At 43.3% G+C, this 14,371-nt stretch overlaps 2 protein-coding genes across 5 annotated transcripts in view; both read left to right on the top strand.

Annotated features, from left to right (window-relative positions):
* The window catches only part of BTK (Bruton tyrosine kinase), a 35,964-nt gene extending 25,528 nt beyond the window's left edge, over positions 1–10,436 (top strand). For 2 of the 3 annotated variants that reach the window (XM_008052952.1, XM_021709919.1), the window contains 12 exons: positions 557–744; positions 1,149–1,211; positions 1,741–1,795; positions 2,081–2,160; positions 2,335–2,462; positions 3,163–3,237; positions 3,951–4,122; positions 4,633–4,849; positions 6,446–6,510; positions 7,160–7,278; positions 7,795–7,952; positions 9,939–10,436. In XM_008052952.1, the coding sequence (XP_008051143.1) occupies positions 557–744; positions 1,149–1,211; positions 1,741–1,795; positions 2,081–2,160; positions 2,335–2,462; positions 3,163–3,237; positions 3,951–4,122; positions 4,633–4,849; positions 6,446–6,510; positions 7,160–7,278; positions 7,795–7,952; positions 9,939–10,010 (1,392 nt within the window). In that variant the 3' untranslated portion in view covers positions 10,011–10,436. The remainder of the gene's footprint in view (positions 1–556; positions 745–1,148; positions 1,212–1,740; positions 1,796–2,080; positions 2,161–2,334; positions 2,463–3,162; positions 3,238–3,950; positions 4,123–4,632; positions 4,850–6,445; positions 6,511–7,159; positions 7,279–7,794; positions 7,953–9,938) is intronic. The other variant, XM_008052954.2, reaches the window with a different exon arrangement.
* Positions 10,437–11,163: 727 nt separating this feature from the next.
* Positions 11,164–13,836, top strand: TIMM8A (translocase of inner mitochondrial membrane 8A). 2 transcript variants are annotated; one of them, XM_008052950.1, is made up of 2 exons: positions 11,164–11,371; positions 12,810–13,836. In XM_008052950.1, the coding sequence occupies exons 1-2, from the start codon at positions 11,240–11,242 to the stop codon at positions 12,969–12,971; spliced, it is 294 nt and encodes a 97-aa protein (XP_008051141.1). In that variant the 5' UTR covers positions 11,164–11,239; the 3' UTR covers positions 12,972–13,836. The 2 variants fall into 2 exon arrangements, with proteins under 2 accessions (XP_008051141.1, XP_008051142.1); XM_008052951.1 differs by lacking the exon at positions 12,810–13,836 and adding an exon at positions 11,501–12,749 and having other exon boundaries at positions 11,240–11,371.
* The last annotated feature ends 535 nt before the right edge of the window (positions 13,837–14,371 follow it).

The following is a 14,371-nucleotide window of genomic DNA, read 5'->3' as shown; positions in this document are numbered from 1 at the left end:
TTTCAAACATACAGTAAAGTTGAAATAATTTAACACTGAACACTCATATACCCAACACCCAGCACTAACACTATTTTGCTTTAAAACTTGATTTTTTAGTTCCTTCTTGAGATCTAGAAAGCCTTTTTACATATATCATAAGTAGGTAGAGCAGGTATTATTTATGTTCATTTTACAAAGAAGGCAACCAAGGCTGAGAGCCACTTACTAACTCCATGTAGTAGCGCCAAGCAGGTTTCCTGAACTTAGCAGTACATGGTTTTTGTCTGGTAAATTTGAAAAGTACTGATGTCTGGGTTCCACCTCCAGAGATTTTGACATAATTGATCTGTAGAAAACTGCCTGGGCATTGAAATTTTGAAATACTCCCTAGATGGTCTTCATGTGAACGCAAGGCTGAAAACATTTGCATGGGTGCTTAAAAACGGTTGTTGAATGACCACTGAATAAACCTTTTATTTTGCCTGATTTGGGTTAGAATGGTGTCTGTAGTAAGCCAGAGAGTTGATAGAGAAGAGGAAAGTGCCAAACCCTTCTTTTTCTCCTGCCTACACAGATCTTGAAAAAGCCACTGCCCCCTGAGCCAGCAGCAACACCAGTCTCCACAAATGAACTGAAAAAGGTTGTAGCCCTCTATGATTACATGCCAATGAACGCAAATGACCTACAGCTGCGGAAGGGTGATGAATATTTTATCCTGGAGGAAAGCAACTTACCATGGTGGCGAGCACGAGATAAAAATGGGTTAGTCCACACCAGTCCTTCCTGAGCCTTGTGCCTGCCCATGCCAAACATATGGAACATGCTACAGCATCATTCCCCTGCTTAGTATCCTGATCAGACTGTCCTTGCATACAAAAGTGAATATGCTGTCCCTCTGAGTACTTTCCAGTATACAGCTCTACATGCAGCCTCTGCCATCTCTCTAACCCCTTGTTGTTGTGTGCATATAACCAATGTCACATGCACAGAAGTTCCACACTTCACTGGTCTAGCCATGTATCAGAGAAATGGTCCTCTTTGAGGAAGGGTGTGTTATATATACCTCCATTTGAGATTGGTTCTGAGCTCAGGAATGTGGGCATATGAATCTGTCTTCCCAAGGATGAAAAAGTGCTGAATGATCTGACACATCATCTCCTCTACAGGCAGGAAGGCTACATTCCTAGTAACTATGTCACTGAAGCCGAAGACTCCATAGAAATGTATGAGTGAGTATCCTTATGTTCCCAGCACACAATCTTCCAAGAGAAACTATATATATAGACATATATACTTTTAACACATTTTTATTCGAAGATACATTATTAAAAATCAGTGCCAACTGAGTTAAATAATGCCACCACCTCAAGTTACCACCACATCCTCAAATCTAGAAGATTCACACTCAAAAGAGTTGACAACCTTATGGAAAACATTTGAAAGGATAATAATATCAAACTACTACTGTTGTCCTTTTCTCCCTTGTCATAGAAGTTTTTGAGTGCTCCAGTCTCTAATCTCTTCCCTGCACCCCCCTGCTGCCTGCTTTCGATCACTACTCCCAGTTTCCAGGAATCTTCCGTGCTATCCTGGGTATGGGAAAGGGGTACAGTGTGCTATGCACATAATTGGCACTCAATACATAGAATTTGAGTGAATTGATTGAATCGCTGGCATAGACGAGCCTTGGAGGGCACTTCAACCTTTGAGCCACTTACGACCTGGCCCAGGAGCCACTCAAATCATCTCCCTTCACAGGTGGTATTCCAAACATATGACTCGGAGTCAAGCTGAGCAACTACTAAAGCAAGAAGTAAGTGCGGGTCCAGTAGCAAATGGCATTCTCCTTGCATGATAAGCAAGGATCTTAAAATGAAGACCTGCTCTGCCCACCACCTTTGGGCAAGGTGGTGTCAAACCCACCATCATCTGGGGTCCCAATTATACTTTTTAACATTAAAAGAAATGGAGCTGCCGCTCAAGTGTGGAACTTGGCAGTAAAATCAGGGACTGTTCTATTTCCTCTCCCGTTTGGCAGGTGGGATGCAGGTGTGAGCACCACTTCCTTCTATAGGCAGCTTCTTTTTTGTTGTTTTAGGGGAAAGAAGGAGGTTTCATTGTCAGAGACTCTAGCAAAGCTGGAAAATATACAGTGTCTGTATTTGCAAAATCGACAGGGTGAGTACTACTGTTCCAAGGCCCTGGGGAACAAAAATGGGGATACCTTTCCAACAGCTTTGCTGTGCCCCTCCCACTTACTCTGTTCCTTAAACTCAAAACTCATCTCACTTCACTTCTTGGGTCCTGCTGACCCATGTTTTTAAGTTACTGACTAAGCATCCACTTCTTCAGGGACCCTCAAGGGGTAATACGCCATTATGTTGTATGTTCCACACCTCAGAGCCAGTATTACCTGGCTGAGAAGCACCTTTTCAGCACCATCCCTGAGCTCATTAACTACCATCAGCACAACTCTGCAGGTGGGTACCAGGGGCAACTGAGAAGAAGGGTGTTACAAACACCAGTAGAAGCAGTTCAGACAAGGTGGTGAGGGGAAGAACATGCCTCACAGGGCTGCATGAATCAGCTGTGAAAGTAACCCTCTGTGATGCTGGGTAGAGGTCTAATAAAGAGGTGGTCAAGGGCAGACCTACACCTAAGAGGGACCAACTTCTTATTTGGTGATTGAAAGAGACAGGTGACTAATCAATCAGCAAGTATTCATTGAGTTCCTACTGTCTACTCAGCAATTTCCTTGGTTCTAGAGGAGAACACAGGAAAAAATCTGAGTTTAGGCTCTTGCCCTCAAAAAACATTCAGGCTAGACAACATCAGAAGACAGTTTCTAAGTAGTATAAAAATTATAAAAACTGGGAGATTGGTGAAGGCATGAATGCATGGGGAAAGTTTCATTGAGAAGGTAGGATATGAGCTAAGCCTGGTCTGGGAGGTGGGGATATATTCAGTTGAGGGGTATATTTCAATTAGTATTTTCTCATGTCCCTGAAAACTCTTTTGTGAGAAAAGAAATTTCCATGAGTATATGGGTTCGTGGAGATCTTCGGGGATTCAAAATGTACCAGAAAGATACACACTGGAAGTGTGAAGCTTTATATGACATTGTGCAAGCATCCCAACCTCTATGCCACACCAACAGCTTGACCTCTCTGTATGTTTCAGGACTCATATCCAGGCTCAAATATCCAGTGTCTCAACAAAACAAGAATGCGCCTTCCACTGCAGGCCTGGGCTACGGTAACTGCTTATTTCTCTGGGGTAGGGTGGACTGGACAGTTGCAAGGATCACCTTCACAGACCTTGCCTTAGGGCGTGTCCCTGAGGTATACTGTTCTGCACCAGCTGCCTCAAGGAGAGTTAAGACAGTCAAGCAAAAGTTGTTTAATGATTTTCTCCCTCTAGTGGCTCCTACTGGGACTGCAAAAACAAATTCAAAAAGGAATTTGTTGTCCTTGATCTTTTTGTGTTTTATTTTTAATTGTGGTAAAAATTGTCAGCACCATCCTCATTAACTCCCATCATTCACATAATCATAAAGGGATTGGGGAAGTTGTCTTCTTGCCTTATAGCCAACTTGAACCTAAAATTCCCAGATTCCTCCACCTAGTAAATCTCCTTTCCCTGAAATTGATCTGAGCAAAGATGGATTCATACTTCTGAGAATTTACCTTTTGCTATTTTTCCTATTTCTACCCCCATAGAGATTCTTTTCTTAAAAATTTATTTTATTTTAAATATGTGGGGTACAATTCAGGATTAGGTAGACAAGTGGTTATTGTACAGGTAAAGTTTGGGCCTCCCTTTGGTCCACACTTCACCTGGTTTGAGATCAGCTACCCTTTATTGTTATGTACTCCTCCTTCCCACCCCCAGCAGCGTCCTGCTACTTATGTATTGTAGGAATTGTATATACATTATCCCAAAGAATCACACCAATTCTTTGTTGTTAGGATCATGGGAAATCGATCCAAAGGACCTAACCTTCTTGAAGGAGCTGGGGACTGGACAATTTGGGGTAGTAAAGTATGGAAAATGGAGAGGCCAGTATGACGTGGCAATCAAAATGATCAGAGAAGGCTCCATGTCTGAGGATGAGTTCATTGAAGAAGCCAAAGTCATGATGTGAGTTACAGCCCAAACTCAACTCTCAGTTTATTTGCTGGAGTCTAGGAATTCCCAGGACAACCTACTGTGGTTTAAAGGTGACTTACACTGAAAGAGATTTGGGACAAGGGCCTGAGGTCAACCTTTCATTGGTGGGAATCCTAACCACTAAGGTAATAATTTCTCTGCCTTAGATATTGATTGAGAATAGTGGGTATGTACCATCTCAGTAGCATTTGGGAGTAGACATAGAAAATAAGACTTTCAAAGAAAGTTGGAATCTAATTTAGCCAGAGTATTCTTTCAGCCCTGGACTTGTCTGCTGTTCAACTTATGGGCTCCAAATATCTGCTCATTCCCGCATATTAATGACTTCAGGGGTTTGGGGTAGAAAGGAGAAAAGTAAACTTGCTATTATGGTCCCTTATCTGATAATCTACTACTAGGCCAACCCCTTTCCTCCCCAGCTCCTTTTTGACTAGTATGCAGAGCCAAAAGGAGAGGACTAGTTCTTTGTCTCTCCTATAGGAATCTTTCCCATGAGAAGCTAGTGCAGTTGTATGGTGTCTGCACCAAGCAGCGCCCCATCTTCATCATCACGGAGTACATGGCTAATGGCTGCCTCCTGAACTACCTGAGGGAGATGCGCCACCGTTTCCAGACTCAACAGCTGCTGGAGATGTGCAAGGATGTCTGTGAAGCCATGGAATACCTGGAGTCAAAGCAGTTCCTTCACCGAGATCTGGTGGGACCTTAGAAAGATTGACCTGGGACCAAGGGCTGATGGGGAGGAAAGTAGCAGTGGAAGATAAATCATACAATGTTGAGGAGGGCTGCTGGTGCCATCATTTCAGTTTTATCTAGAAAACACTAAAAGTTAGGTGTGCCTCTGCCCCAGTGGTGAGCCACCAAGTATCTCCAGTTTTGACTCCATGAGGTCTGTTGTGGTGGGAGCTAGAGCAGTCACTCACCTCCAGCCTCCTACCACCTACAAATGGTGAGGTCCATCAGTGGCTATTCTGGAGTTGGTACAAAAGGGGCCAGGCTTCCCATTGGGACTGCTTTTGGCATGGAACCATCATTTGGTCACATCAGAATCACAAACTGGGACCTTTGTGTGCATTTTGTCCACGTGGTTTTTTTTAAAAAATGTTACATAGTAGTTAGCAAACGTGTAAAAAGGAATATTTCATTTTTAAAAAGACTGGGATTTCTAGCTTCTCTTTAAAATCAAGACCATCTTGAAATACTGGGTTTACATTCTCATAGCTTCCTCTTTTCCTTTAGACTAGGCATGTGCTCTCCATTTCCTGCAGTCTCCACCCACCCTACTTTACTCTTACATTGCCCACCTGACCCCAAGAACCATCAGTTTGTGCCTCTGTTTCTTCCAGCCAGGCCAAGGCTAAAATTGCCCTAGTCTCACTGGCAGAGAAGCAGAAAATGAAACAAACTTGCCTCTAGTTCTCCCTTAATTCTTTCAGCATTTTGGTGAGGAAATGGGTGGTGTGAAATTGCCATGTGAACAAAATCATTCTGCATGTCCTCAGTGCTTTACTTAGGACTACACGGAGGACCCCAAAACCCCAGAATTTATTTATAAAAAACTTGTATTTATTCTTACATGTTAAATTTCAGTCACCTTCAAGGTACTCTCCATTTGATGCAATACACCTATCGAGATGCTTTTTCCACTGCTCAAAACAGAATTTGAACCCATCAATTTTGATGCCTTTTAGTGCGTCTGCTGTTTTTGTTTCACCTCTTCCACAAAGGCAAAATGTTTCCATTTGAGGACATTTTTCATCTGGGGAAACAAAAGGGAGTCTACTGGGGGTGAGATTGGGTGAATAGGAAGGGTGGGGTACGTGGGTCATGCTGTTTTTGGTCAAAAACTGCTGAACACTCAGTCTGGTGTGGACAGATGTGTTCATAAGTCATCCATCATGAAATGGGCAAACATGTTGAAAGAATCTACAAACAAACAAAAAAATTCATTGAAGCCATAAACAGCCTCTCACAAAATTAGCTGGTACACTAATGCCAACGGGTTCCTAGAACACTTACCTAGCAGGGGAAGCCTGTACTACAAGGAGACCACCCTCCAAAATGATAATTCTGGTTTTTGGGGGGACCCCCTAGTACATAGCAGGTTGCTTTCCACATGGGGGAAATGTGCCAACATTTGTCAGTGGTATCGATGGTCTCCTATTAGGTGGGTGGTGTTTGTAGTTGAAGGGGATGGATGTGTCTTTGGCTTCATTCCACTGGTGGGCAGAAGCTTTGTGCCTTTAACTTATGCTCTGGAGACAGGATGTCACTGGTATCTGTCACACTACAGGCAGCTCGAAACTGTTTGGTAAATGATCAAGGAGTTGTTAAAGTATCTGACTTCGGCCTGTCCAGGTAAGTGTGTCTTTTTATCTTTCCCTCTAAAAGTAAAAATAGTATAGTACAAACATGAGAAAGTGTTATAGTTTTTAATCCCCTCCTTTTCTTTTTCTTCTCATTCTAGTTTTTTTCTGCCATCTTTTTTAAATTCCTTTTTCTTCCTCTGAATTAAGCCACTTCTTTCATCCTTTTGGTTTATCATCATATCCCTCATTTTACTTTTTCCCCTTATCTCTGCCCCCTCTTTTATCTTAGCTATTTCCCCAATACCATATCTTGATCTGTTCATTCTGTTGGCTTTACTTGATCCCTCCTTCTTTGTTAATCAGTCTAATTCCCACTGGTAACTGCAGAATATAAGGGAAGGAAGGAGAAGAGCAGAGACAGGAAAAGGAATTAGAGAAGAGGAAGAGAGTACATATTAGATATTTTATCACATCATCCTTCCTATAGCTGTATTATCAATCAAGACATCAGATCAATCAGATGTAAAAACAGAAAGCTTGTTAAAAGTAACATTTGTAAAAGATACTGACTGAGCAGCAGAGACTTTTAAGAAAGCCTGTAAGCATGAATTTGTGCTGCTCTTGTGACTGTGCCAAGAAAACTTAAGCAAATATCAAACTCTCCATCTGAAGAGTAACAAGTACCGAAACCCTTGCAGGTATGTCTTGGATGATGAATACACAAGCTCAGTAGGCTCCAAATTTCCAGTCCGGTGGTCTCCACCAGAAGTTCTTATGTATAGCAAGTTCAGCAGCAAATCTGACATTTGGGCTTTTGGTAAGTAGATAAGATTATATAACTCAAAGGAAGAGAAATGTAATGAGAAAATTCACACTTTGCAACCTGCACAGAGAGACTATTCTTGCTTTCATTCATCTAATCCTTGAGAGTGCTTACTATGTGTCAGGCACCACAGAGGTTTCTGAGGATAAAAAAGGTTAACCGGACATGCCCCCTGCCTTCTTAGAACTTACAATAAATGAAGGGAAACAAACAATTCATTCAGTTTTCAACAGCTTCTGAATACTGATTATGTACTGGGCACTCTGCCAGACCTTATTACTACAAAGACAAGTAGAAAGTTGTCTCTTTTCTGGAAGAGTTAATAGTCTAGTGCAACCCTGGACTCCGTCCAATGTGGTCAGTACTATAGCAAAAGTATGTGCAAAATAGAAAAAGCAATGGGAAGAGGACTGACTCCTATCTTTGAGGTTAATCTAAGAAGACTAGGACCCCTACTACCCCCCAAAGAATGCAAACTGACTTACTTAATACATTTTTTACATCTTCTAGGGGTTTTGATGTGGGAAATTTATTCCCTGGGGAAGATGCCATATGAGAGATTTACTAACAGTGAGACAGCTGAACATATTACCCAAGGCCTACGTCTCTACAGGCCTCATCTGGCTTCAGAGAGGGTATATACCATCATGTACAGCTGCTGGCATGAGGTAAGTGTTTTATTGTGACATCTTAAATTATTTCCCTGAACCTACTTGCCCATTTAACCAGCCAGTCCCCATTCTCCATGGCCGCATGCCAACTGGGCACAGACTCATAGCAGCACACATTCTCTGACCCTGGTCTGCACTCCAATCCTCTGATGACCAGAGACTTTCCCCGGCCCACCCCAATTCTCACTAGAGTATCATGAGTAGACCACAACGCCAACTCAGCTTTAGGGAGAGGCAGTGTTGTGGGGCCATGTCACCTAGCATAGGCAGGTAGCTAAAGGCACTCAGACAAGTAAATGTGCATTACGAAAGAAAAGTCATGAAAGTTTGTGTTCATTCCTTTGGGAGTCATCGGCCTTTTCTTCTACCTTACTGGCTGCCAGACATTTCTGGCTGAGGTTCCAAATGAGGTATTTTTAAAAACCCTAAGGCTTGAAAAGGAACTAACATAGGTTGGGGGATTTTTTGGTTTGCTTTGTTTTTGCTTTTTAATATTGTACATTATAGGGTATGTGAGTAGGTGTGGTATTTTGGAAATAAGGAAGCTGTCCCACTATTACCAAAATGCCTTGCTGCTCTCACCTTGGATTCTTCCCGAGGTGCCTTTCCCACTTTTCAGTAGATATTTGACAACCTAAAACTTTAGTGGGAAATAAATGCTCAGCTTTAACAGTGTCCAACAAGCACATGTGTGAATCTGGAGCCCTCTTGGTGAGGTGAAATGTGTGTATCTAGAGCAGAGGTTGGCTCCTTTCCCTTGAACAAATGACAGAGGTCACAAAATAAAGTGTAGAGAAACAGAAAACCCCTTGGAGTCATTTCCCTTCTCTCTCCTGTGTGATGCAGGATTAAGAGTGATTGGCTGTGCTCCCTCCCATGCTCACTATGCTAGGTAAAAACTATTTCAGACAGCTACTTTCTCTACAGCCTGTTTAAAGTAGTAGTCACACAACTGGATGCAGTCAGGCACAGTCGCTCACGCCTGAAATCTCAGCACTTTGGGAGGTGGAAGTGAAAGAATTGCCTGAGCCCGGGGGTTTGAGACAAGCCTGGCAATTTGGTGACACCTTTTCCATAGTAAATAAAAAAGTAGGCATGGTGGCACACCTGTGGTTCAAGCTACTTGGAAGGCTGAGGCAGAAAGATCGCTTGAACCCAGAAGGTTGAGGCTGCAGTAGTCGTGATTCTGTGACTGCACTCCAGCCTGAACAACAGAGTAAGACTCTGACTCAAAAAAAAAAGAGAGACATTTTGGAGACAATTGAAGAAACTGAATATAGAGCAGTGATACCCTGCCAGTTCAGAAAATTCTGATACTCAGCTAGGTCCGAGAACCACTGATTCAAAGGAGGAACAAATTGATGATCTTTTGATTCTGACAGATTGAGACTATTCTGGCATGAATGTTCCCTAAATTACTAAATACCTCAGGGGCCTAAGGACTATGACTGTCCAAAAAGAGCCTTCATCTGGAGGCCAGACAGTGGTAACAAAAGGTCTCAGGTACTTAGAATCCCTGCCCAGTCATGTGGCCTATGGTTTTGAAATGTTAATCCTTTTGTTAACTTTGGCTTTGGGATGATAGAAATAGTGCTTGAAACCAAACTAAACATTATCACAGCTTATGAGACTTCTGTTCTGCCAACCATTTTAACTTGTTTGGTAACGATTTTTCACTTGAGGCTCCAAAATAAGAATGCATTGTATACAATTACGTAATGAACTTGCCCTCAGTTTTAAACAATATGTGAGTTTAATTTGCAAATTGTTCTCATAACGCTAATACACTATTACTAAAGATGAAAGTACACAAGGACTTTATGGAGAGCTGGCATTTCTTTTCCTTTTTTTCTTTTGTAATCAACAGGGTTTGCTACTGGACATATAGTATGTACTCAATAAACATGTGCTGCTTACTCAATGCATTTCCTTTGAATTCTGCATTCTAGCTACTATAACACTCTACTTTTTCTTTGGTTTTAGAAAGCAGATGAGCGTCCCACTTTCAAAATTCTGCTGAGCAATATTCTAGATGTCATGGATGAAGAATCCTGAGCTCGCTAATAAGCTTCCTGGTTCTACTTCTGTTCTCCACAAGCCCCAATTTCATTTTCTCTGAGGAAATCCCAAGCTTACAGGCCCTGAAGCCTTTGTGCCCTCACTGAATATACAGAGATTCCTCTCTATACCTAGGGATGACTCTCTTCTTTAATTCCCTGGGATTGTGCTTTCTGAGCAAAGGCCAAGGAATTATTGTGCCTGGTATTGCCCCTCAGAGAGGAAATTTCCCAAGATAATTAAGACAGACTGAATTTGGGATGGAAACATTTTTAAGGAGGGAAGGGTATAAATAGCCTCACAAGAGGTCCAGCAGCCCTTGGGTAGTCATTAGAGCTTTTGGGGGGGGGGGCAGAATTTGGCAAGAATGAAACGGTGTCATAAAAATGGGAGGGGTGTTTTGATAAAATAAATTACTAGAAATCGTGAAGGTCTCTGATATCTCGATTAATCATGCAGCTCCTTGAAATGCCCTATATCTCAGTATTCCAGAAACCTGCTGTGTGACATTGGTTTGGCATATATATCCCTACACTGAGAACTCAACAGCATCCTCTGCATTTAACCCCTCTTGTTCCTGTTAAGTTCTGCTTCCAAATCAGAGATGAATTCACAAGCCAAAGCAGTGCCTGTCACACAATAGGTAGGCATGCAGTGTTATTTGAATGACTCTGAAGGTTGGGGACAAACTCCACCACAGCCTCATTTCCCTTTGTCAGGAGAGGAAATCCCCATCAAAAATCAAGAGCCAGGGGCCCTGGATGGTCAACTAACAGATCCCATGGCCCGGGGCCGAGCACAACCCCAGTGGCTGGGAAAGCGCGGGCCACTTTGGAAGTGGACAAGGGGCGGTGCTGTTGGGCAGGCCCGGAACGGACCACGTGGTCTGCAGGAACTTCCTTTTTTCCTTTATTCTTGTCTTCTGGGAATAACGCCTCTGCGCGCCGGCAGCTGTGGGACCTCAAATCGCAAGCTGGGCGCCGCCGCGGGGTTGCGGGCTCCGGGGAGGGGGCCGTGGCCCGGCACAGCAGAGAGCTCGGGCGGGCGAGGGAGGCGGCGGGACAGCTTGGGGCGCCAGCCTTGCGCCGCCAGCCTTGCGCCGACGCAGTGAGCTCACGGGGCGGGCCCGAGGCGGCGGCGGGTTGTAGTTCCGGTTCCGTCGCGGAGACACGTGAAGGTCGGTGAGTTGGTGCAGAGTTCATCTCGGCACGTGTGGTCGCGCCGGGATGGATTCCTCCTCCTCCTCCTCTACGGCGGGTTTGGGGGCGGTGGACCCGCAGTTGCAGCATTTCATTGAGGTGGAGACGCAGAAGCAGCGCTTCCAGCAGCTGGTGCATCAGATGACTGAACTTTGTTGGGTGAGGATTCTGGGGCTGGGACCTGGACATTGTACCGACTTTCCCTCTGTCTTTACCCCGCGGGACTCGCGACGCCGTCGGGAATTTCGGGGTGGGGGTGGACCTGGCAGAACCCCTTGGTCTTCTCAGGTTCCTCTGGCCGAGCCGGAAGGGAGATGGGTGACTCCATTTCTGAGGGGACTGTCACTCCGGACCTCGGCTTTGTCGGTGCAGAGGACTGAGGATCGAAGACTGTCGCTGTCCCACTCAACACTTTCAGGCAACTGAGGTTGAATCTACCCAGTGCTGATCGCCAAGACTTACCAGAGCCCCCCGTACTGGAATCTTGTTTTGGGGAGCTGGATTCCCAGAGAGTCCGTGAATTTGCTGTTCCTAGACTTCTCGGGTTTGACCTTGTTACCTAGTTGTTCTAACCCTCCCCGGTGAGAAATGAGTGAATCTAACCCACTGACTATTAAAGTGGCATAATCTCTTCCAACATACACACTTATTTGCCTTTTTGTTGGCTTGTTGTGTAACACCAAGCCGTTTCAGATCTGAAGGTTGAAGAATTGAGTCTGCCCTACCCGGGGACTTTGGCAAAAGAGTGGAAGGCATTTGCAGCTTGAGATCAAAGTGTTCTGGTTGCCAAGGACAGCATGCTGCCCTCCCTTGACATACACAATTCACAGAATTCAGAGGCCAAAGATAATTCTCCTTGAAATTAGAGGGTCTGAGGCTTGTGTACACAGCAGATAATAATGAACAAAATTTTCAGGCCACTTAACTTGAACTATAAACAGTCATCAGTTTTCATAGTCCCCTTTCCATAAATTTATGGTATTGCTGGACCATGACATTTACCAAATGCTTAGTTAACTCTAGTCTGCCCTGGACCAGAGTGCTTTGTTTCTTTAAAACATTTAAAAAAATAAATAAATAAAAACTGTTACTTTTGGGCTGGGAAGAGGCATCCTTTAATAATTTGTAAAGCATGAGCTCTTTTGGTAGGTTTTAGGGTGTCTTGCTATAATGATTTATCCTTCCACTCTTTTATTCTGCAGTTAATTTAAAGACATTCCGTGCAAACAGCAGTGTGGAGTTACAACCAAACTCAGCAAAAGGTTACTTCACTTGTATTTTGCCATTTTTCTTGCTCTGTATTATCTCTGCTCTACTGTTTTCTGACTTTGGGCTAAAGGTTTCTGTGCCACAGTTTCCCTCTTTGTAAAATGAGGATTTGTAATAGTATCTATTCCATAGATTTGTTGTATTTAGTATAAGGATGGAGAAAATTGTTCCACACTTGGTAAGCTGCCAAATGTGAACTATTATTAACATATCAGATACAATGTTTACACGAAGTTCTTCCTCTGAGCAACACGAAGTGACTTCCACCCCCACCCCTCTTTTTTTTACCCCAAGTTCCCTTTGTGATTCTGTATCTTGTTCTGAGCAGGAGAAGTGCATGGACAAGCCTGGGCCAAAGTTGGACAGTCGGGCTGAGGCCTGTTTTGTGAACTGCGTTGAGCGCTTCATTGATACAAGCCAATTCATCTTGAATCGACTGGAACAGACCCAGAAATCCAAGCCAGTCTTCTCAGAAAGCCTTTCTGACTAACTTCAGCATTACCCCTTTGGAAAAGGAAGGTAGTTCAAGAAATGAAGAGCTATTGATGGGATGATTGAAGAAACAGCTATGGGGGATTGTCTTCCATCTTTTGTCACTCTTGGGACATCCTGTCATCTGAGAATGAACAAAGACCAATTTTTGTGCCTGTGGGGCTTGAGGGTCATATGTGTATTTGGTTGTTTTTTAATGCTAATCTTGTGGAAATAATTGACAGATGAATGGAAAACTCTATTAGATTCATATTACTGTATGTGGGACTATGCTTTTCTCAAAGTCCCATTAACTGCTTCCTATAATTTTAATAGTGGAACTGCTTTCTGTAATTTGATAGTGGGACCACATAGGTAAAATAATCTCATTTATGTGGATTCATTTCAGATTTCTGTGGAAATCTTTGTGTCTGTCAGAAGGGGCAGCAGTGGGGGAAGAATAATTTGGCCATCTCTAGTGCTTGACCATCAATGCTGGAAAGAAAGATCTGTAGAATGTTCATCGGTACACTTCAGCTTTCTAGATTTTATCTCTCCCTTATACTATGATTTATTTAAATATCTCTACAAAGTATGGTCTCAAGGTAGTATAGGCATCCTAAGAATCAGAAGGCCTTTAGTTATAAAGGAATCTAGCCAGTGAACAATATTCTCATCACTAGACTGCCACAAGGAAGAAGTTAATTTACCCTGTTTATCAGGGCACAAAAATTCAAAGGTGTGCCTAAATAAGTTTTAAAAATTGAAGCCAATCAAAAACTAACAGCAGTTTCAGGTAGAGGTGCATGCCTAATATTAATCAGTGTAGATTCAATTTACTGCATTCTCTTGATCACTGAAATAAAAGCTTCTACAAGATTCAACTCTGAGAAGGCTTTCTATTCTGGCTATCATCTGCAACCCAGAGAGATTTAGCATGGGTTGTTTCCAAGGCTGAAATGTAGTCAGTCTGGGTACCTGCTTTGTACAAGGTACAGCACAGTATTCCAGGGGTCCCTGACCTTTTTGTGACAAAGAGAATCTTGAGATGAAATGGGAGGGAAGGAATTCTGTGCTGACAGTTGAGTCCCTGAGAACAGTAGAAGTTGTATTCACTGGATTCCTCTCTTATTTCAAATCCTAGTAGACCGCAGTACAGACATAAAGTGGACCTACTTGTTGGGAGCCTGTAGTGCACATCCATGAAAGTTGGGGAAACACACATTTCTAGAAGCCTCAAGTTCCTGTTTAGCTTTTCCTCATATAGGCACGACAAGAAAGTTTTTTTGTTTTGTTTTAGTTGGAGGGGGAGTCTTATCCTATTGCCTAGGCTAGATTGCGGTGGCACAATCACGGCTCACCACAGCCTCAACCTCTCAGACTCAGGCAGTCCTTCCACCTTAGCCTCCCAAGTAGCTA

Source organism: Carlito syrichta, unplaced genomic scaffold (genome assembly GCF_000164805.1).
Source record: "Carlito syrichta isolate Samal-C Ts95f unplaced genomic scaffold, Tarsius_syrichta-2.0.1 Scaffold287717, whole genome shotgun sequence".
Taxonomy (NCBI): Eukaryota; Metazoa; Chordata; class Mammalia; order Primates; family Tarsiidae; genus Carlito; species Carlito syrichta.
The sequence above is the reverse complement of the archived record's forward strand: the minus strand, read 5'-3'. Positions and strand labels throughout refer to the sequence as shown.

Excerpts from the sequence above, each read along its gene's own strand:
- TIMM8A (XM_008052950.1), top strand. The coding sequence starts at position 11,240 with ATGGATTCCTCCTCCTCCTCCTCTACGGCGGGTTTGGGGGCGGTGGAC. Across the intron at positions 11,372-12,809 it reads AGATGACTGAACTTTGTTGG|GAGAAGTGCATGGACAAGCC; the intron begins GTGAGGATTCTG and ends TGTTCTGAGCAG.